We start from the raw sequence: 23,969 nt of genomic DNA, 5'->3' as shown, positions 1-23,969 counted from the left end.
CTACGTTTTTTACCCTCAGGGCCTTATAAGCCCATACATACATATAGTGTTTTTAAAAGTCACGTTTGACTTCATGCTTTTCTGTATCATTTCTGGGATGCTTAGAACTCAAATTGCACTGCTGGAAATAGTTTATTTTGATGCATATGCTGTTTTTTATGCAAATTTGCATGATAATATTTATTTTCATTTTTCCTGCAGTATATAAAAATTGGTGTATCTCAAAAATAAAACTATGAAGACACTCAAAATAAATTTGAGGTTGGAAACTATTTTGTGGAACTTTTTTTGTATTTACAGTTTAGAGAGATAAACTTCTTGAATTTCTCTAATTAGAAATAGATGTTAAAAAAAAAATTTTTTCTATTTTTTTGTAGTTTATTGCACTTTTTTGCAATTTATGTAGTTAATGCATACATATTATTAAGATTTGGACTGTAACAGTTGTAGTGATGTATAGCAACTTGAAATACTCCCAAAATGGAACATGAGTCCCATTCACAGAGAGTTGGGGAATGGCTGCAATCACAGCATTGTAAGATGGTGACAGATGTACCCTTAGGCCCCCTCCTCGATTCAGAGATGGTCTTTCCCTTTTCACGTAAATGGTATTGAGAATAGAAATATTTTACTGCTATTATTTGCTGCTATTTTTATAATCATCATTACCATTTCATGTTAATAGTGATGTTGCATTCAGAGGCATTCAGATGTTCAAATATATGGGTATTATATTAGTCTTTATTACAAGTCCAAGAAGAACCATTTTAAATTGTTGAGTTGAATCTATAATTTTAAATGCTTTTCTAATGCTTCGATAATCTTAAATGTTTCTGTGTAGACTGCAGGGACAGGAAGTTACATGTGTTTGAAGTTGCAGGCTTTTGCAGAAGTGAAACTGAAAGCAGACTCTGAATGCAAGTACTGTGAGTGGGACAGGAAACTGTATTAAGCTGTTAGTAGAGGCTTTTGATTAAAACATTTATTCAGTAGATTACATATATATTTCCAGTTAGGTTATTATATGTAAGGATGAGCCTCTGTTCTGGTGAAAGGTCAGAAGTGTAACGGGTGAGATGTGAGAGCATTTAAGGGCGAGACACACACATACAGACACATATAGTGAGAGAGGTCATGACACGTACGCAGTACACAGCATGCACGCGCCCTCGCACGTGTACGCACACACAGATAGACTCATTTAGTAGGTAAGAGTTTATGACTGCAAAGTTGTGCATGAGTGACATTTTGTACAGGAAGTGCACCTGATGTTCCAGGAAGATAAGCCTGGGCAGGATGGAGACAGGAAGCGCTTGGCGTCGACCCGAAGAAGATGTTCTGTTTTAGACTATGTTAAGAGTCATTGTGGTTTTGGAGTGACGTATGCTTTGTTTAAATCTGCCTAGCAACAGAAGAGGGGGCTGTACTATCTTAACCCTATAAAACAGTTGTCTGAATATGGTAAAGACAGTTCAATACTGATTGGGTTGTTGAACTCACACATGTGTTCATTAAAATGCCGTCTAAATTGCACACGCCTGGATCTGTGGTTATTTATGGATTCCTTCTCTCAACATTGAACCCTAACATTGGCCTCCTTGACTCCGCGCTCAAACCAGCGTTCTTCCCTGTCCAGGATGTGTACATCCTCATCATTGAAAGAGTGTCCACTGGCCTGTAGGTGTAAATAGACTCCAGAGTCCTGGCCTGACGAGGTAGCTCTTCTGTGTCGTGCCATCCGCTTCACCAAAGGTTGTTTGGTTTCCTGGATGTATAAATCCTGGCAATCTTCCTGCCACTTAACAGCGTACACTATGTTACTCTGTTTGTGTCGGGGGACCCGATCCTTGGGGTGGACCAGCGCGTTTTGGGGTTTAACCCTTTAGAGCCGAGCGTAGCGCCCCCGCTACGATTTGCGTATCTATTTTTAAATCCCTCTATCACTGCAACCACGTAAGCTAGCGCAATAATTTTTTTTGCATATGAAACTGGAGAAGTTGTACTTACATCTTATGCCATCAGCTTGTCCTAGGTCACGGTTTTCTTCCACATATAGCTTTGCAAAAACTGCATAAAAAGCGCTTGCAGCAACAAAAACATAATATTCCAGAAACACGCTTTGCCGATCCGATCAGCTGTTCATAACACTTCCTAGGTTGGAATAGACGTCAGCGCGAACTTTCGCATGTCCGCCATTACCTGCCCGAAACCGGAAGTGACGTCATTTTCGCGGAAATGTAGTTTTTTTTACTGTCAGGGCCTCAGAGCCTATACTAGTGTTTTTAAAAGTTATCTTTGACTTTATGACTTTCTGTGTCGTTTCTGGGATGCTTAGAACTCAAATTGCACTGCTGGAAATGGTTTATTTTGATGCATATGCTGCTTTTTTGCAAATTTGCACTATAATATTTATTTTCGTTTTTCCTGCAGTATATAAAAATTGGTGTATTTCAAAAGTAAAACTATGAAGACACTTCAAATAAATTTCCTGTGGTGGGAAACTAGTTTGTGCAACTTTTTTGTATTTACAGTTTTGAGGGATAAGCCTCTTAAATTTCTCTAACTAGAAATATATGTTAAAAAAACAAAAACGATTTTCAATTTTTTTGTAGTTTATTGCACTTTTTTGCAATTTGTGTAATTACTATGCACTCAATGCAGACATATTATTAAAATTTGGGCTATAATGGTTGTATTGATGTATAGCAACTTGAAATACTCCCAAAAATGGCTCCACAGCATGTAAAAATATAATATAAGCTCTGGCGGACTTGGTTCTATGGTAGGTCTTAAAGGGTTAAAAGCACAGAGACCCGGTGTTTAGAAAAAATGCATCTCAACTGCTCCAACTGGGGAAACCTGCAGTCAGCTTAGACTGAAGAAGTCACTTGGATAAGTGACGAAACGTTTCTCCCACAAAATGCTATGTCCAGATGAACAGAATCAACATTTGGAGATTTACTTACCTGGATGATTGAGCATGCATCAAGATGATACATCATGTAAAAATATAAAGATAAGCTCTGGCGGACTTGGTTCTATGATAGGTCTTAAAGGGTTAACTAAAGTATTAATCGGATTAGATTGTGTTTTCCAAAGTGATTAATGATGAGAAAGTAAAATAAATGTACATGTGTAGATTCATTCCAAACGGTTCTCATGTTTCTCATGCGTAACATACAGACGGATTGGGTGGCTGAAAGCGTAACATACCGATGATTTGTCACATGGCATCGTATGTTACATTTTGGGATGATTATGTGTTGGAAGTGATGATATCTATAGTGAAGTGAAGCAGTGATCCGTATAGTAGTGGTGGGCGGATTGATCCAAATATCGATTATATCAATACCAAGTCGGTATCGGATTGACACTAGCCTGGTGAGATCGATTCTTTACTTTAACTTCTGCCTTTGTTTGTACTTTATGCAAAAAATGAAACAGCAAGGCCACTCCTGTGTCAGCGCAGAGCAGGCACACTTTGCCCCACACCATTTGTTTAGATGTGGTACTGTCACATGACGTGTCTTAGACGCTTTGGGGGCTGTTAAGTTCTTTACATATATTTATATATTTACCAGTTGTTTTTGTTGTTGAGAATTTTAATTGTAAATCTTGTATTATAGTTCCTCAACAGTGCTTGTTTTAATTTGTTCACTGGTTTGCACACTTTATTGTATGATTTTTATAAAAAAAAGAAATAAATAAAAAAAAGACAACTAAACCACCACGGCAGACCCGTTGGCATTTTCATGCTTGGTATCGTCATTTATTCTTACAATAATCACACAGTTGCTGTAACAGCACATTCAGTGGCTGCAGCTCTCATGCTGCCAGCTATACACATCACCACCAACAACAACACAGAACAGAGCACAAGTTTTAAGCAGGCGAGGCGTGGTTGTAGATGCCGTGCACATGAGTCCATCTCAGCTGCTGTGGCATCACAGACCAGCCACAATAATAAAAAAATATGCAGTATCGCACACCACTACTGTATGGCAATCTTGTCAGCAGATGTTTCCACGAAGAACAGTTGCCACGGCTGGACTAAATACTGCTGGGATAACCAGCATCAGGTGTGGCTTTTAAGGGAGAGATGAATGCTCCACCCAGAGGACGACACTGAGGCTACGTACACACGTGCACAGGTATTTTTGAAAATGCGGCTTTTCCTATGTGTTTGGGCCTTTCGTCCACACGTAAACAGCGTTTTGGGTCAGTTTGTCAAATTTACATAAATCTTTGATCGCTAGAAGTGCGACTCTGAAGTGTTGTACTGTATGTTTGTAAGTTTTCTCTCCAACAAACACAACAATGTCGATGAAAGGTTTTGCACCATCAAAGGCACCTGTGGTATTACCCAGAAGGCAGAGGAAGATGCTGCCCTTCACACAAAAAGTTGGACTTCTGGACATGCTAAAGGAAGGTAGAAGTTACCGTATTTTTGGGACCATAAGGCGCATTAAGCAAAACAAAACAGTCAGATTAGTCAAACTTTACTTCACTCATTTTTCTTGCTTTCTCTACTTCCGTACCATTGATTCATTAATGTTGAATTCTCTCGCAGCTGCTCTATTCTCATGTTCTGGACCTGAAAATAGGGTTTGATCTTTGGTTTCATTCTATAATACTGGACTTATTTTTCTACGAAGGTTTGAATTTTGAAAGTGTTTAAACAAAAGAGAAAAGTATGAAAATGTTGATGCCTGGCTGAGAAAAGTGCATAAAGTATGTAGTGAGGGGTTTTACAGCCTTAAAACATCTATTATAATTGTAAAAAAAATCGAGATGGCTATTTCGCATCCATCGCAGGTTATTTTTAGAACGTAACTCTCGCGATAAACGAGGGACCACTGTACTACTAATCCAAAATACAACATGTTTCATTTACCTGAAAAAAAAAATACTGGCATTTATAATCAGTTATATTCTGCTGCTGATACATACTTTAGGTTTCTGAATACAGAACTCTAATTGCCTTTTATACTTTTTATGTGAATGACCTGAGTACTTTCTCCCACACTGAAAACACTTTAATGATAAAATTATTTTAACATTAACTATAAAGATGGATTCAGGTCAGATAAATAGCTGTCCCTTTTTTAACAGTCCTTTACAAAGTGAGAATAGCCCATCTATTCTCTGCATCTCTCAGCTGTTGCTCTTCTTCCTCCTTCTCTTCCTCACACACTGCTGAGTTTGTCCTGATGTATCATCAGGGATGTAAAGCCTCCATCTCATCATCTCTCCTTCAAAGACACCACAGATGATCTGCAGCAGTGGATTTCTCAGTCCGTCTTGACTCTGGACACTTGCAGTTTTCACACATGGAAATCACATGTGTGATAAGATGCAGGATTATAACACAGGTTTAATCCGAATAAACTACTATTTTTCTGCTTGTTTCTCCTTATAACAAACATCCATTTAGCTCCACACCACTGATAGAAGTAGCTTAGGCAGCAATATAACTGCACTAACATTATCATTAGTGTAAATGATCCTGATGTTTGTGGAGGACCATAAAAATGATATTCAGATGAGCATCATGGCCCTCCTGTCCTCCACAGCTTTCTGCCAGTGTTTAGACAGCATTCACATCCTGTGTACGTTTTTCAGATTGTTCTATTTGTGGGTATTGTGGCATTAATTATCTACAAAATCATAATATCTCCTTTAGGTAAGACAATCTTTGAACGGTGTGCATTCTAAAGTAGAGGCTTTTAAAGCAAGTAGAACGTGAGTTCTGACGGACGGACTGACTGACGATGAGAACACAGCTGTACATAATCTGACACATAGAACATGTGGAAAATAAACAGTGAACATGAATGAACTGAAAACCCTGGATCACAACCCAGGAACCCTGACATTACTCTTCGTCATGCTGTTTGAGTATTCAGCCGTTTTTGCAAAAAAATTATCCACCACCACACTTCCGCATCAGGTTTGTCAAGTTATTGACTGATTTGTTTATTCTTTTAGCTTTTGCTGCATTTTTCCATTTGTTTTCTTTCTTTGTAATCTTTTTTTGATTTCTGTTGTGTTTTGTGGTGTTTTTATTTGCTGGTGTTTTCTTAGCTGCATTCCTTTTGGCCTCTCAGGGCCACTGTAACTTTTGCTATTTTTTGTTAAGTGCCATGGTTGGTTTACTTTGCCTTAGGATTATGTGTCCAGAGTCAAAAGAGACTGAGAAATCCCATCAAGGCGAGAGGTGCCCAGACACAAGGTTTTTCTACTCTTGATGATAAACCAGGACAAATTCAACAGTGTGAGTGTGTGATGTTATACATCTGTATCATGCTCTGTTTGGCCCATTCAGCCATGTAAGGATCTTTTTTATCTGACCTAAGAAAATTATATGTCATGATTTTCTCACCCAATAAAGGGATACAGGCTATTCTTCATTTTATCAGCAGCTTACTCGTTTATAAACAAGAAGGCCCAGAGGTAGCACTGATGGTTGCCAGAATTCTTTATAGTATGTAACTTTATTTGTTTTGTTTATGAAATGTATAGTTTTGTTTTTTGAAGAACCGTTTGATGTAATGTGATGTGCATTATGTGTTGAGTCATGACTGAATGGCTGAACTGCAGCACAGAAATAAATGAGATCTTATCTGGATAAGATGAAAACTTTGATTTCTTCTCTATTATAGCACAGTTTTTAAAAAATAACTGCCTTCAGAAAATCTCATCAGAAAAATGCAAAAATGTTTATTCAGTTAAGCCTTTTCATCAAAAGAGCAAATGGCTCTTGCTAGAGATTTAACTAGTCCCCAAGGACCCCAAAGCGCTTTACACATTCAGTCATCCACCCATTCACACACTGGTGATGGCAAGCTACATTGTAGCCACAGCCGCACTGACAGAGGCGAGGCTGCCGGACACTGGCGCTACTGGGCCCTCTGATCACCACCAGTAGGCAACGGGTGAAGTGTCTTGCCCAAGGACACAATGACCGAGACTGTCCAAGCCGGGGCTCGAACCAGCAACCTTCCGATTACAAGACGAACTCCCAACTCTTGAGCCACGATCACCCCTGCCACGATTGCACCTGTTGTACATAGTATTTAAATGTTTAAGGTTTCCTGGTTTGACTCTAAATTTGATTTCTTATGAATACACTCAAAAAAGTCAACTAAGGCAGTTGTTTGATTAATTCAATAGACATTTGTCTATTTAACATGAACATATTGAGTTTAGGTTTTTAAATCATTATCAGTTGTTGGTTTAACATAAAATAACAAAAAATTTAATGAACTAGATTTGCATTCTTCAGTTCAATTAAATGTAATTATTTTAAATCAACAACTCTAAAACCGATGCCTAGTGCGCATGCTCAAACTTCCCAGAAGTGAAGAGGCGGGAACGCGGAGAAAGTTATATGTGTTCAGTGAACTGCCGTTTCCCTCTGCGGATTCTTCCACAATACAGGTAAGTAATAAATAACTGAAAATATCTTAGTCAAACGAAGTTGTTCCGTTGGTTAATTGTTTAACAATGGTTTTAATTCCAAATGTGTAATTTGTCATTAGACAGCGGGAGTGGAGCAAATACAGTGAAAATCAGGTATTAGACGGTACCGTCTAATACCTGATTTCTAATCCGCTCCGGCTATATTTATATTATTATTAGCATTTCCACTTCATTGCTTTTCTTTTTTTTTTTGTTACCCGTCTTTGCAGTTAGTCTTATAGTGTTTTTAGCGGTTATTGATATGTTTAGTTCAATATCTAACACGTTTGTAATTCACTTTCAAAGTAAATGAAGTTAGCTAAAGCTAGTATGGTTGTCTCATTAAACTTTTACCTAGCTCTGTTAGCATTCACTTTGGTTTTAACTGACGGTTATTGCAAGACATGGTCTTTCTTCACTTTTTTTTTATTAGCATTTGCATTTCTTCTTCTTTCTTTCTCTCTCCTTTTTTTAAGCATTCGGCTTTTCGCGGTAATGCAAGTTAAACTAGCGTGCGCGAGTTGCTAAATATTAGCTGTGTCTAAATTCAGGGGCTGCATCCTTCGAATTGATTTGAACGCTAGTGCATGGGAAAAAGAGCATGAGCACGAGGTCAGAGGAAAAGGCAATGGCGGATAGTTTTGAAAATTGCCTGTCGGACCTTTACCGCAACTACCAGCATCTTTATTGCATAGTGTGAAACACTGCTATTACATTTGGCAACAGATTGGATATTTATCTGTGAATTTTATATTGCACGAGGTATTTATATGTATTTGTATTTTTTTATACATTTGCAACAAAGTAAAAAAAATCCACTGTGGAATTTTTATAAAATAATTTTGTCTGTTTTCTTTACCATAGTAACATCACAAAGAAAGCTGCCCCCTTTTTCTGATTGTTTGTGCCTCCTCTTTAATACATGGTAAGTTTTTACCATCATACATTTTTTATGATAGTTTTATGATTTAATCAAAGTGGAAAAAAAAGGTGCCAATAAAACCATCCTTAAAACGGCTTCTCTTTTTTTCTTTCAGTGACTTGTATGTGGCAGTGCAAGCGTTGTTCCATCAGGGAGAGTAGTAGGTACAAATTATTGAAACACTGTAGATTACATCACCATTATGGACCCAGCCAGCGTTATCTTTGTATATATGTAAATTGTCCATGCACATTTAAGACTTGGTGTGGACTAAAAACACATGTTTACAAATGTCATTCTTCTCATTTTAAACAGACAGCTGTCAGTTCAGTCACTTTTAGGTGCGAGTTATGTGACTGCAGTGACCTTACCACAGAGAGAGATTATTTTGGACATATTGGATCACATTTACGAAATAGTGAGACAGTAACTTGTGTATTTTCAGGCTGCTCTTTCAAGACAAATATCTTTGGTACATTTTATTCACACAAAAAGAGCAAGCATCATTCAGATTCACTTAAAGATTTCAAGGTGGGTTTAGTGGTGTGTTTTGACTCAGCACAACATTCTGATGACCCTGAAGGTGTAGGTGCTAGTTGCTCTGATTTTTTAGATCCTGAAGTTGGAACTGAGTTGGTGTCAGGAAGTAATCATTCCACTGAAAATTTGACAGATCTTGTTGAACAGAAAATAGCTGGGATATTGTTAAAATTGGAACATATATTTCAAATTCCAGCTACAGCAGTAGATGGCTTGGTGGAGGAGTTGAGTTTTTTGTTAAGTTCTGCTTGTACTTCAATCACAAAACGAACAGTTGAAGAGGTATTCAAGAGCCATAACCTTCATATTGGTCAGGCTGTTGCTGAGGAGCTTGCCAATACAGTGTGCATTTCTAACCCTGTATCAAAAATTTTAGCTAAGTGTGGTCCTCTTGGAACTTCATTTAAAAGAAAACAATACTATAAGCATAACTTTAGGGTCGTAGAGCCTGTTGAGTACATTTTATCTGTTGATCAACGAAAGTCATTTCAGTACATTCCTTTATTAAAGTTATTGCAAGAATTATTGAGTCATAATCACATACTTGATAGAGTGATTGAGCAACATATAGGACAAGAAAAAAGTGAGAATTTGGCTAATGGTCTGAGTGTTTACAGGTCTTTCCGAGATGGCAAGCACCTTAGAACCAATAGCTTTTTAGCTGTTGACGTGTTGAGAATCTCCATTACACTTTACATTGATGATTTTGAGGTTTGCAATCCTCTTGGAACCTCACGCAAAAAACACAAGCTTTGTGGTTTTTATTGGGTCTTGGATAATTTGCCTCCAGGCTCTCATTCAGCACTCTCCTCCATTTACCTAGCTGTTCTTTGTAAAAGTGACGATTTAAAGACATTTGGGTTTGAAAAGGTGTTGGAACCCCTGTTAAAAGATCTTATGATCTTGGAGCAACACGGTGTGTTTATTGCTCAGTTGAATGAGTTTGTTAAAGGCACTGTAAATTGTGTAATAGCTGATAACCTAGCTGCTCACGGGCTTGCAGGTTTTGTTGAAAATTTTTCTGGGGAACACATATGTAGATTCTGTGTCGCAAAGAAAAATGAAATTCAGTTTTTGACTGCAGACGTTTTTGAGTGTAGAACACGTGAACTCCATTTGGCTCACTTAAAATCTGCATTGGAAACCTCAAGCTTGTGTTGTGGGGTTAAACGTGACTGTGTTTTGACTAAAAGTCTCTCTCATTTTGATGTTATTGCAGGCTTTCCCCCAGATATAGTACACGATTTTTTTGAGGGCATTATACCTGTAGAACTAGCAGAATGCTTGGCTGTTTTGATCTCCAAAAAGTATTTCACCTTAGAAAAACTTAACAGTTCAATCCAAAATTTTGACTACAAATGGGGAGATAAGACAAATCGTCCTCACGTCATACCACATACCTACTCAAAGAAAAACATATAGGGGGAATGCACACGAAAATTGGGCTCTGCTTCGCTTGTTGCCTTTTATTATTGGTCCCCTTGTTCCTGAAGATGAACAGGCCTGGCATGTTTTTTTGGATCTCAAGGATATAGTGGAACTTGTTGTTGCCCCTATCCACTGTGATGAGTCAATATCATATCTTGAGTTCAAAATCAGAGAGCATCGGCAGAGATACAAAGAACTTTTTCCAAACAGCCGTATTCTTCCTAAACACCATTTTGTAGAGCACTATCCTGTCATGATACGTCTCTTTGGACCTCTCGTTCATAAGTGGACAATGAGGTTTGAGGCCAAGCATAGTTTTTTTTTAAACAGGTTGCTCGCCACACCAACTGTTTTAAAAACATACCTCTCACACTTGCCAGAAAACACCAGCTTGTCATTGCTCACCATTTGCATATGTCTGATGAGAAAAAACAGTTGGTGGTAACTAATGTTTCATCAGTGCCTATTGATGTGCTCCAAAGTGACATTGCAGCTGCTTTTAACCAAAGGCTTCCAGATGAAACTGATGTTCACATTGCGAAGAATGTGTCATACAATGGTATGAACTACAGCAAAGGAATGATTGTTATCCATGGAGAGTCATTTGGTCTGCCTGAGTTTGCTGAAATTTTGCAGCTCTGTGTTTTGGAAGGGAAGTTGCATTTTTTTTGTGAGAAAGATATCTGCTTGGTATAGGGAGCACTTTAGAGCTTTTGAACTGAGGACGTCACATGTGAGGGAGGTGGCTGTCATTGCACATGAGGAACTGGTTGATGAATATCCCTTAGCTGCCTACTCTGTTGGAGGACTGCGTCTGGTTACTCTAAAGAGATCTGTGACTTTTCTTGGAAAACAAAATTAATACTTGTAAGTATTTTTATTATTTTTCTTACCCTATAGCATTTGTGAAATTGTCATGCTTTTGATTTGGTCTGTTAGCTGTTGAAAATAAAACTATTTTAAAATGAATTGTTTATGTATGTATTAGAAAACTAAGATTTTTATTTCAAAACACAACAAATCAAACAAAACTAAAGATTTGTTGAAAATTAAATTTTGGTTGATTAAAGTATTACAGAATTTCTAATTCCACCATATTGTTTTCACTGTTAACATTTTCATAAACACAAGATAGTCTTCAGCAAATAATTCCTTCCCTACAACTTTGTTTGAGCCACCCAAATTTTACCAAATCATTTGTGCCCTTGCCTCACCTTGTCACCAGACTTAAGACAGGTCCATATAATTATGAAAGTGTATAATGTTTACACATAGCATGCGTCGTCTCTCATTTGTTCTTTACTGCAGGATGATGATATTAAGGATAATCGGAATATATAATGGATGGATGGATGATGATATTCCTGTTGTTTCCAAAAATCTGCTTTTGAAGTACAGTGAATTTTGCAATATATTAAGTAATTACCTGCCAGCGTCTGTCATCCTCTACAGTATTGCAGCAGCATCATCATAACTTCTTTTGCTGTGTTTTTTTTTTTTTTTTTTTTTTTTTTTTTTTTAGTTGGAATTAAAGTATTCATTCTACTGCTTATGTCTCTGGGCTGATGTAGCCTCAGAAAGCTCTTTTTACATTCTAGTCTAAACAGATAAGAGAAATTGTGTTTTAACCTTTAATGTATTTCTGCTTTGTTTTCACAACAAAAAAACTTGTATTTTTAAAGTTACACAGAAGTGCACAAGGGTCCCTAATTGTTGCTTGTTGATATGCCAAACGGTGTCTTTTTCTAAAAGAATTGCTGATATTTTTCAGATCTTCAAAATGACGTCACCCCTAAGACTGCGGATAATCCTGGGTGAAGATGATGCCAGGAAGTTGATTCTTCCTGCAGGGACACCGGTCTCAATTGAAGATTTGTGCCACACAGTAAAGACAAGTTTTGGATTGCAGCAAGATATTCGACTTCAATATCAAGATGAGGACTTTGGAAATGAGTTCATGAATATGTCAGATGTCTCAGAAGTAAAGGACAAAGGCACCCTTAAGGTGATATTTTTGCAAAGCCCACAGGAGGAAAATGTAAGAACTTCTCAAAGCCAAGCAACAGAGTCTGTATCCATCTCCTCTGCTGACACAGATGATACAGAGCCCATTTCATCTTCAGGTTCTTCACCATCCTCAAGGCACTGGGTTTGGCCAAGTGTCTTCACTGTACCACAATTTAGCTATGAGGCAGAATTTGAACTCGAGAAGGCCAACACTGCCTGCGCCAATGGGGGAACTCTATTGAACCCTTCACCAAAACTGAAATCCCAAATTCTGGAACGACTGGCTGAAGAAATATACAAATTCAAAGCCTACCCAACAGACAGTGATCTGACTGATGTTGCAGAAGCTCTTGTGAAAAAGCATCCTTGCCTTAGAGAGCAGGGGTCTTTCAATGGCTGTTATGGGTGGAAGATTAGCCTAAAATATAAAATGGCTAACCTCCGCACCAAACTGAGAGGCCTTGGATGTACAGAGGTGACCATAAACTCCATCAAAAACAAGTCTGGTGACAACCGTCAGGCAGCCTTCAATGTGAAGAAACCCAAAAGAGCTGAAGTTAACTATTGTCCACAGCATCCAAAAGGACAGACATCAGAAAGTCTGGAACAGGAAAGAGTTGCAATTCTTTCTGAGTTGACTAAAAGAAATAATGACTCTGTTGTGAGTGCGAAAATGGAGAAGACTTTCTCATACAGAAGGCAAGAAGTTCTTCAGGGTCAGCCGATGGTTGCAGACTTCAAAAGCAGATGGCCAGCTCTGTTCACTGCGAGAGAGGCAAGTGTGGTTAAAATGCATTTGGATGTTGCATGTAATTTATGTTTTGTAGTCCAAAACTAAAAGTACTATCTGTTGTTGGTTCCTGTATCCCTGAAAATAGTAATGTGAAAGAGTAAGTACCATTTAATTTAGGTTTTCAGGACATAAGAATCATCCGGATCCTACCTCGTCATAAAATGTTGTAAATACAGCCTCAGATGGCATTCTGTTAACACTTAAACCAAAACCTCTACTGTTATACAGGTAGTCTGGTCTGCTTTTTTACAGGTCTACGTTGAAGAGACATTTGTGCATTTGTTTTTTAAGCCTCTTTTAGAAGACGCAACGTAGCGGCATATCAGAGTAATATTCCCACAATGGTGTGTCTTCTAAATGTGCCACTATGCCTTGGTGAAACGAGATATTGCTGCATTCTGTGCCTGCAAGCTTCATAGTAATATTACCGCAATTTTGCTTCAGTGCTGGACTTGTGAATGAAGTCTTTGCGCTAGAGAGGGAGGTCTCCTGATGACATATGGAATGTGTGCTGGCCTCGGCTGACCAGGACATTCTCAGCTTTACCCACAAACGTTTATCAACCCGTGATTTATTTTATTTGTTTTTTTACACAGAACGGATCAGTCTAATTGAGTGCTATGACTTTTCCTGGGTTCAGTGAATGCAACAGAGGCATGACTGTATGACCGATCAGACAGGCGTTGTGCTAAAACGGAGAATCCTCCACACTTTGTCAGACAGCTGGAGTTTAATCTAAGCTACCATTATTTAGAGTGGTCCCGAAAGAAAAGCGGGACTATTCTCCATCGTGTTTGAAAGCAGGCACTGCGTCCGTCTGCCTCTTGCCTTCCTAACTGCAGCTCCTCGCCACAGACAGCTCATTGCACATTTTCTCCAGCTTGTAACTAACGGGTTAATTTGAGCAGCAGCATAAATCTCAAAAACACGCTCGATGGTTAAACATCACAGCAGTATCGCAAACATGTGGATCGCTTTCCTCTGAGGGTTTCTTAATATCTGTATTTATTGAAGTTTTTAAAGCTAAAGTGATTTTAATTTAGTGTGTCATATTAGAAATGATTATAGGTTATTGCTTGAATGTTTATAGAACTGTTTACCGGTCTCTTCCGTCTGACGCTGTATGCGCAACCCTGCACGTCACAGCCCGCCCCTAGACCCTTCTTTATCCCGTCATGGCTTAATCTTTTGTGAAAAGCATCTGATGGCAGCATATTGCAGCCACAGCTAAGATGTTATAATTGACCAAAAGCTTCTCAGAAGCCGTCATCGATGACAGCACTGATGTCTGCATGGTCTTCTAAAAGCAGCTTTAGTCAGCTTGGATGTGAAGTGAGTGAAATATACAGTTGAGTTTTTAATCAATGTATTTGTTCTCTTTTGCAGATTGACAAGGAGTTTTTGCGAATCACCACAAAGCCTCTGCTATCCACTTTCTTTGCCGAGCTTGACCAATACGCGCCACGCTTAATGGAAATCTTTCTGAGCAAAGGAGGGACACCTGGAAAGAAAATAAGAGGCCTCATGCTTGCCATCTCCAAGGTTTGTATTAGGATTGAGTAGACTTTGTCATAGGCAGCAAAAATAACTTTTATTTGGAGATGAAGTTGTCAATTTTGTCTGGCTTAACAAATGGTGCATGCCAGGTTCTAACCTAAAGAATAATTATGCAAGTTAACTGGTTACCCTAGCTTTAAGAAAAACAACCTTGTCTTGGCTCATATTATCTCCTCCTCCTCTCCAGCATGACAACATCCATACCAGACGAGCATGCATCTTGAAGTCCTTATGCATCTACCTAAACGAAGACTATGAGAAGTTAATAAAGGAGTACTTGGTGAGTCACTGTGACAGCATGTTGACTGTAACATTCTCATACAAATTGTGACGTTGCCTCAAATGCAACTGTACTAACACTTCTATACCTGTTTTATTCTAGCAGCTGAATTAGCCTTTTCTCGAGTCCTGTCCCCCTAAGTTACTCTTGCTACATCCGACAAACAAATGGTTTCCTCTGCGCACCAAAGGGTACCCAAATGTGCAAGCAGACATGCTTCATAATGTTCGGTACATTTATCTGGGAGTGGGGCCATCCACACTGTTTAATCCATTCACGTTGTTTTTGACTTTGTGAATGGAAAGAACACAACTCCTCCAGACACGATCTTTCGGGGTATCGGTGGGCACACCGCTTCACCATCTTGCTTGAGGTTAATGTTTGTCAGACACAGTAACGGTTGCTATAATATGTAATTGGACAATGGCCCTTTCGGGGGAGGGCCCGGAGAGAGGTCAATTATGCCACCTGTTTTGACATGAGAGGTGTATTTTATAATTTATGTATTGGAGTAATTACTAACAACTACTTTAGTGGTGTGTAATTTTCTGTTTATTACTTTGACTTCTTGGACTTTATGAACAGCATAGAAACAGTTGTTTAAACAATCTCTTAAATTTTACTTTGTCTTATATTTTTTCACATAGGATACGGACAGCGAGGCAAAAAGCTGCATGGAGCAAACTGTGATGGGGGTGTACGTCATCCAGAAGGAGGGTGCTGAACCTGAAGATGACCCAGAGGACATTGGTGTCCTGATTGAGGGTGTGGAGGCTCTCACTGATTTGGGTAACATTGCACAAGCATGTGCTCTGTTGTTTGGACTCATATACTGTTTGAACCTGAGCTACCCACCAGAACTTAAATGCACCTTTGAAGTCCTCCAGAAGATACTTTTAAATCTTGATGGACAAAAGCTCTCTTCAAAGGCACAGTTTCTGAAAAACAAGCTTATGGGGTGAGAGCACCTGAAAATGACTGATAGGTCTTGAATGGTTCATTGGTGCAATGGTGATTTCCAATATATAATGTTAACATTTGAGTTTATGTATTCTTTCATTTAAAAAATGTTTTTTTTTTTTAAAAGTTTTTGGATTCTCTCTGTTGGGCAATTCACCTTTTATACAGCACTGCAGATGATTTTTGTTTGTCTTTATATAGATGGCTCAAAATGGATCAGAAGTACTGTTCTGTTAATTATTTTTCATTTAATTTCAAGTTTGTAGTATAGGTACTAATTCACATATACCATAATGCTGTCATGTGTTGAATGAAGATATCATTGGAGTGCTTTAGTGCCCCCCTCTTTTTTTTCCTCCTTTAAAGAACAAAGTCAACATTTTACAGAAACTTCATTGAGGGGTTTTCCTCAAGCAATGTTCATTGTTATTTTTAGCTGCACTGTTACTATGTTGTGTTTATGTGTCAAGGGCCTGTAAAGTTTAAGACCACTGCCACCTGTTAAGTTCACTGTATTATTTTAATGTGTCCATTTTGCTTGCTAGCATGTTTTAAAACACAGCAAAACTATATTGCTAGCTGTGGAGGACCGCAACCAAAATTAAAAAATAAATACGGAAATATAAAAATTGGTCAAACTAATAATTATTACAATGAGATACACCAAACAAATGTAGATTTTCATTTCAAGTAATTGTATTTGAAAAAAAATTGTCATCTGTCATTTAATTTGATGTTAAGCCTTCTGTTTCTATTTTTGTTTTACTTCCTAAATTTTTTTTAATCTCTCTCTCTCTCTCTCTCTCTCTCTCTCTCTCTCTATCTATCTATCTATCTATTTTTATATTTTTATTATTTTACTTATGGAATTTTTGTTGTTGTTGTATTGCCCCCACATTATTTCTTTTTTTTTTTTTTTTTTTCCAAAATTCACACAATAGTAATTCTAATTTGTCAAATGTTTTAACTTGCCAAGTGGGAGATGTATTTTTTATCTTTTAGTTTAATTTTTAAAATACAGTTGATATATTGAGCAAATTTTGCATCTGTTTTTAGTTGTGGAAGCTTTGGTTCCAACATATTACCTATGTAAATAAGTATTCTAACGTTTTACCTTTTGGAGTGGCATAATGCTTGCAGGTGTACAAAAATGGTAAGCTTTTATATTGTCCACTAAATGCAGTTAATAAAGTTAATGTTATCATAATCTGATTGTGACTTTTTTGTAAAGTAGTGGGTTTCTAAATGTGTAACAAATGAAAACAAATCTAATTGAAATAATTCGATTGAAATGAGTGAAATCATCAGCCCCCATATTGGTTTATTAAGCAAGACTTGCAGTAATTGCCTTGATTAACAAAGTAGTTGTTCAAACAACAAGATTTAATTGTGTTTTCCAAAAGTTTTTAACCTGTGTAGAATGAATTAAAACACATTTCACTCTATATACTTAAATAAATCACTTCAAACCAATGTAAGTATACTATGTTGATCCAACGTAATCGGATTACATTAAACCACCAAATGCCAAATGTGTTGGTTTGACATGATTGAAAATGGTTTATTGTACTTGGTTGAATTGTGTGCAAATTGGGTGCCATGATTAAATTGTGTTCATCCAACAACAGATTTTTTTGAGTGTAGTTTCTTTCTGTTTCTGTATCTCTGACAGTTGCAAAATTATGTTTTCCTTCTGTTTCTCTGCTTCTGTTTTTATGTTTCTCATTTTATTACATGCTTGCTGCGTGCTAATCAGATGTCTTTCAATGTTTGTTTTCATCTCTTCATACGCCAATCTTTCCTGTAGTAATTTGTTTTTGCTTTTAATTATAATGCTTTTCAGATCCATGTATCCCTTTGCTCTGTCCTTTTCTGTGTTCTTATCCTCTTCCAGAAACTGCTTGGGCAGGTTCTCCACCTCAGATGCAAATGTATTGCTTTGATCTCCGAGTTCTTTTTTCACTTCTTTCAGGTCAATCTGTTGTTTCATCAGTATATTAATCAGCTCCCCCAGGTCTTTCAGTTCTTCATCTTTCTTCTGTAATTCTTCAGACTTCTTGCTTTCTGCCATGAGCAGCTCTTCTGCTTTGTGTCTCTTTCTCTCTGTGTAAATGCATAAATAGTTATTTTGTTGAAATTGGCAGAAAAAACGTGTCACATAACTTAATTAATTTCTAATATGGCTTGAAAGAAGATTATGGACATTAAATAAAGAATATTAGAAATTACCCTTCAACAAAACAGATTTTTTTTTACATTTCATTGCTATAGATTCTGGGCCATGCGTCTAGGATCAGGGGCTTTTTAAATGAATTCCATCTATCATGATACAGTAGGTACACTGGAAAGGTCACTAATGCTTATTCACATTATATTGTTAAGAGTTACCAGAGTTAGATACCTTTAGATCTGTTTTGTTTCCATTTCCACACAGAAATAGCTGCTGCAGTTAATATGAGACAAATTGCTAAGATAATGCTGACACGGTCAGCAGGAAAATGTGGAACTGCAACACAATCACCTGAAATGAAAAAGACAAGGGGATTACATTTATACAAAAATCTGTTTCCCCAAAATGCTGGGACTCTACTTAAAATGTAACTACGACAGAAAAAAAATTTGCACAAATAATTTACAACTTATATTTGATAAATAACTCTATAAATAATGTCTAAAAAATCAAATAAGAGAAAAAAAACTTTCATATCTGAGTTAATAAAAATGATGCCAGAAACAATTGTATAAGTGTATGGAATCAGAGGAGGTTGTTTCCTGTAGATTTGAAATTCAAATATATATTTTTCATATTCTTAACGAACATACGAATTGGGGCAACTGAGACTTAGGAGGGTCGTCTACCAACCACAATGTTGGTTGCTCAATCCCTGGCTACTCCAGTCTGCATGTCAAAGTGTTATTTTTGCCTCCACCCATTAGGAGTGTGAGCGTGTGCGCAAGTGTGAAACAAAGTGCTTTGTTGCATCTTGTGTTTTGGTGAATGAGCCCTGTAGTAAAAGGAGCTCTGAGTGCTGAAATAGACTAGAAAAGTCTTGTTGGTAACACTTTATAATAAGTGCACACTATTAAGCATTAGTTAATCATCTGTTAAGCATTAGTTAATGGTTACTTAATTGTCTCTACAGCATCTACAAAGTATTTCTCATAATCAGTTAATAGTTTACAAGCACTGATTTAAACACTTCATTCATGATTAATAAGCTAATGTACAACACTTTTTATTAATTATGTTTTCATGCTCTAAAACTCATTGATTAATCATTTATAAACACTACTCTGCATCAGTTACAAACCAGTCATTTCAGGATGTTCAGTGGTATACAAAATCATTGGTAAAAGGTAAGTAGATGGTTAACATACCCTACATAATACTATAAACTCTACATGTACTACACATAGTAGTTTCATACTAGATGTTTTATAAACACTGAATATCAGGGTTACATCAGTCAGCTGCTATAGCTTAACAGATGTCTTACAATACATTTATAACTGTCACTTAAAGGCTGCCAAAGCTGTAACTCACTATCGGCCAACTTCTTTTTCGATAGATTATCTATAAATACTCATAAATACATTAATAAACTTATTTAGGAAGTTAGTTGTCTGCACATTTAGCTATATTTAGTTTTATTTTGGTAACTGCTGTATTCTGTGTGTTGTGTTCTTTTCACATCCCTCTACCTCCGTATGTCCGTAGTGTTCAGTCTGTCTCCATCTGTTCAATGTTTTGTCGCGCTAGCTGTGTATTCCCAGTGTTTCCAGGCCTACCCAGAGCTCTCTTGTTCTGTATTCCCTAACTCACTCTCTGGTTTTGGACTTTATATATTCTCCAGATTTCCCTTCCCCTGTTCTTGTTTGATTCCTGCCTTCAGCATTCTGGATTGGGTTCATCCTTGAACTGGTACACATAACATAGAGTCTTCAGATCACAGCCAATATTTCAGAGTGGAAAAAACAAAACAAAACAAAAAAACACCCCTTCCATAGGGAGGTATTTTGGTATTTTTTAAAAAAAATCAAATATATCCAAACATCCACTGTCAGATGTTCCACTGGGTTCTTTTTAAATTATAGAGATTTTTAAATATTGTTGCTTGTGTCCATTTGGGAACACCTTTTTTCAGTTTTACGATTTGATAATGATCTTTTTAGTGCAATCAAATAACTATAGCATTTTTTAAAAAATCAAATTTTGCTTTTGTTTATATTTCTAAAGATTAAATGAAATAAATTTTACCTGAAACATGTATGTGTGTCTCTCTGCTCTGTTTCATATCCCTTTGCTGAACTCTGCACGTGAAGCTGTTTTTGTGTCTCTTCTCCACAGTCACTCTGCTGCTGACAGTATAGAGGTCATCAGGACCTCTGAGGGTCTCTGTAGGTCCAGCAGAGAGGAGGTTTCCCTCACCGTCCAACCACAGCAGCTCAGGCTCTGGATACCAGCCTGCAGACTCACACTGTAACACCACCCTGCTGTTGTTTATGTTGATTCCTGATATTGTTGGTAATGAAAGAGAGCCTGAGGATGCCAAAGAGAAGAATGTTCTTACAGAGCACAGTGTTTCTGGTCAATTATATCAGCAATAAAAATGTTTTAATCAGTTTGGATAAAGGTTTACTCCAAGCGTACTGTGCAGAGTTATATGTTCTAACAATAATTTACTTCTGCAAATTGTTTATTTCCAGCTGGAAAATAAAGGTTGAACTGTTACTAGAAAATGTCACAGTTCAAGAAACTGCCATGGTGCTATTGCCAGTTTCACACAAAGTCATAGTGTACACAGCTCTATTAAGATGAAGATGGAAAACTAAGATAAATTATTTTCAAAAATATTCAAAACCTGCATACGATCAACCTTCTTATTTCCTGCTATATAATGCAAAAATCAAACAATACATGCACCATTGTAGTTGGTAAAGGACAAAGTGACTGGTGTGTGATAAAATAATATAAAAAACAGCAAAGACTGGATAAAGTTGATTACTTAAAACAGCTTTATATTAACTGCAACAGGTTCATGTAACTATACAGCCAAATGCTCCTCACAGCATATGATGAGACATCTTTATAAGGATCACCTTACTGTGTATTAAAGTTTTTTCTTTAATTTATCATCTATCTGTATCTCACAGTGTACTGAAAAATGTCCACTTACCAACAAGAAGTTCAATGATAGATTCTTTGTGCTCTGAGGGAAAAAAGCATCTATATCTGCCATTATCAGAGTGTTTGACTCTAGAGAGTTTCAGTGAAAGGTCTCCCTGCTTCAGTTTCTCAGTGGACAGTGATGTCCTTCCTTTGTAAGATGGGTTTTGATTAACCAGATGGTTTTGGCCCTCGTACCACACATGGACAAATCTGGGATCCAGGTCAGGTCTCCCCCACTCCAGAGTCTCAGAAACAGCATCTGATGGAGGTTCCAGGTGGCATGGTAAGATGACATCCTCACCAACTAACGTGATTATTGTTTGAGATGGTGTTACTGTCTCAGACTGACCTGAAAAGCACAGGACAAAGTTTGGATCTTACAGTCACATTAACGTTTGTGGATTCTTTGCAGCTGACTCTTGATTGTTTCATTTTATTTCTATTGTGCTGATATATATGTGCAAAATCATGAAATATCTTGAAACCTTGTTTAACTTTATATTGAGTTTAAAGTATTCAAATTAGTTGAGGAGGTTTGTGTAGAAGTTACCTGTCCGATCTATCAGAAGGAGCAGGATCACAGTGTGGTGAAAATACAAAGAACATAACTGAGGTTTCAAGATGAGCTGACCATACTGGGGAAACATCCTGGTGCTCTGGAAATAGAAAGAAAAGAACCAGTAAGAAGAACATACTTCAAACCTGATTACACAGAGTGAGTTGACCTTAAATATTAAATTACTGCGAGATCAAGTTTGTATATTCAATAGTAAGCATTTTGTCAAATATCAGTTAAAAATTCAGTGAATTATCATAATTTAAATTGTGCAAATGTATTTGTGCTATTCTGGTTACTACTCTAAGTGCGTAAATATAAATAAGTACCGCATTGAAAAGAATATTAAAACAATAAAAATTAAAATAAGGTCTGTGAGATCACTTGTTTAAAAAAATGTGAATTTGGTAATGACTTCTCTCAAGTCAGCAACAATTTACAACATAAAACAGATCATTCCACATAACTTAGTGATAGGATCGAACGGGAGAGAGTCTAAAAAAAAACAAGCAAACTGCTCAATGTGTGATATTCCGTGCAATATCCTCAGTTGGCAGCAAATGTTGTATCATAAGACCGCTAGTATCCAGTATCTAGCTAATATATTATCATGGTATTGTAGCTAACTAAGGCACATAGATGCACAGGTTTTTCTTGTCTTACGGCTCCCCTTTTAATTGCTTTTTTTGGGTCACAGCTCTAGGCCTTTTTTTCAATTCAAAGTCAGCAGGGAAACACTAATTATTTTAATTGCAACATTTCCCAGCAGTGTTATTTCCATTCCTATTTGAGGTTTGTGGGAAAATATGTTGCAACCACAGATCTTCCCCTTGGTGCAATCTTTTTTCCCCTTTTCATTTGGTCTTTTTTTCTTGCTGTGTGTGAGTGTGGTGTCTTGTGATAATTATACACTTGATCACAAAGTCCAGCACTGGTGATACATTAACAGCAAAAAGTAAAGGCAGATTAAGACAAGCAAGTAAAAAGAGATCCAAACTGCTTCCCAATTAAGAAAAAAATGGTTCAGAGTGTTGTTTTTACATGGCTAACAGAAGAAACACAATATATCATTCTATATTTAATGAAAGCTTAGTGAACAAATACTCAAACAACAGTATAAATCAAGAGAACTAGTTTTAAATTTACTTTCATCAAATTAGAACTACAACAAAAGAAGTACAGTTAAAATTAAAATAGAATCATATTTACGTAACTTTATACACTTACCAGTTGTTTGTCTGAGTGAGTTTGCACCTACGTTCAAAATGCTGCACAGGATCTTCGGCTGTGCTTAACTTGAAAAGTTGAAGTGTGTACTTTGACCGTCTGTGTGATCTTTGGTACAAGGATCTGCTCCAACTGTCATAAAATCACAGCCTTTGATATACAGTTGTATTTTACAGCTCTCTGATTACAGATGATACAGTAGGAGTTAATGGACATCTGACAGTTTACACTGATTCAGAACAAGGAGAAAAATTTCATGAAACTCTTCCTAATGTGAAAACTTGTTTACAAATACACATTTTCCAGTGATGTTAAAACCATCGTTCCTTTTAAGGGCACAATAATAATGCTGTGTGTGGTCATTTAATTTACATGTAAAGTTCATATTGATGAAGTATTGAGTATTGTTTGTTTGTGTGTGACATGTTTACTAATTTAAACCTTTTGTCACGGGCCCTGGGTCTGGGTGACGGACATGTGTGTTTTTGGTGCTGCTGTCTCCTGTTTCCATGTTTGTGTATCTAGGTGGGTGTGCGTGGGTGTGTCAGCCAGGAGCCTGGCCACACCTGCAGAGGAAAATTACTCACACCTGCAGCTGATCAAGCCTTGTCGGAGGAGCTACTTAGGAGTGTGGTGGAGCTGTCTCCGACGCTGGATCATTGTGTGACTACCCGTCAGTTTCCCAGCAAGTTAGTAAGTGTGAGTCTGCCGCAGTTTTTGGAATTGTATTAACGTCTGCCTGTGTGTGTGTTTCCCAGGAGGAGGAAACAAGGAGGCAGCGAGCTAATAGTACACAGGGAGCGGAGACACGGAGCACGGATGCGGGAATAAGACACAAGATGGAGTCGGGAGCGCAAGGGGAAATTTTGTTTGCCTTTTATTTCCTTCACTGTTAATAAAGACATGTTTTCATTGCAAGAGTCCTGCATTTTGGGTCCCACTCAACCACGGTCTGCCACCTCACAGTTTTTTGGCTCCAAATATCATAAAGTCAAAGGCTATCATGTATAATTGCATTTCACAGCTCTGATTACAGATCATACACCAGTGGTTTGTTAACACTTGACA

The 23,969-nt window shown here is 37.4% G+C and overlaps 1 protein-coding gene and 1 long non-coding RNA gene across 5 annotated transcripts; one reads left to right on the top strand and one right to left on the bottom strand.

Moving 5' to 3' along the window:
- Positions 1-7,038: 7,038 nt before the first annotated feature.
- LOC102078104 (butyrophilin subfamily 1 member A1) lies at positions 7,039-23,003 on the bottom strand. The gene is made up of 7 exons (XM_019355091.2): positions 22,902-23,003; positions 21,669-21,774; positions 21,126-21,467; positions 20,207-20,488; positions 18,350-18,469; positions 17,592-18,051; positions 7,039-7,128 (listed from the first exon to the last, which is right to left on the bottom strand). The coding sequence occupies exons 2-7, from the start codon at positions 21,763-21,765 to the stop codon at positions 7,077-7,079; spliced, it is 1,353 nt and encodes a 450-aa protein (XP_019210636.1). The 5' UTR covers positions 21,766-21,774; positions 22,902-23,003; the 3' UTR covers positions 7,039-7,076.
- On the top strand, positions 7,144-16,577 carry LOC102079819 (uncharacterized). 4 transcript variants are annotated; one of them, XR_002060061.2, is made up of 7 exons: positions 7,148-7,440; positions 8,326-8,386; positions 8,499-8,547; positions 12,123-13,133; positions 14,538-14,693; positions 14,896-14,988; positions 15,636-16,577. It is a non-coding gene; the product is annotated as an uncharacterized LOC102079819 (long non-coding RNA). The 4 variants fall into 4 exon arrangements; XR_002060063.2 differs by lacking the exons at positions 8,499-8,547; positions 15,636-16,577 and adding an exon at positions 15,091-15,601 and having other exon boundaries at positions 7,144-7,440; XR_002060060.2 differs by lacking the exon at positions 8,499-8,547.
- Positions 23,004-23,969: the final 966 nt, after the last annotated feature.

This window comes from Oreochromis niloticus, linkage group LG3 (genome assembly GCF_001858045.2).
Source record: "Oreochromis niloticus isolate F11D_XX linkage group LG3, O_niloticus_UMD_NMBU, whole genome shotgun sequence".
NCBI classification, from domain to species: Eukaryota; Metazoa; Chordata; class Actinopteri; order Cichliformes; family Cichlidae; genus Oreochromis; species Oreochromis niloticus.
Note: the sequence above shows the minus strand (reverse complement) of the source record. Positions and strands in the feature narration are given on the sequence as shown.

What these genes read in the sequence shown, in the direction of transcription:
- LOC102078104 (XM_019355091.2), bottom strand. Translation starts at nt 21,765, where the DNA reads ATGTTTCCCCAGTATGGTCAGCTCATCTTGAAACCTCAGTTATGTTCT. An exon ending in TATCATTGAACTTCTTGTTG is followed by an intron (nt 20,489 to 21,125) that starts GTAAGTGGACAT and finishes TGGCATCCTCAG; the next exon opens with GCTCTCTTTCATTACCAACA. An exon ending in GAAACAAAACAGATCTAAAG is followed by an intron (nt 18,052 to 18,349) that starts GTATCTAACTCT and finishes GCATTTACACAG; the next exon opens with AGAGAAAGAGACACAAAGCA.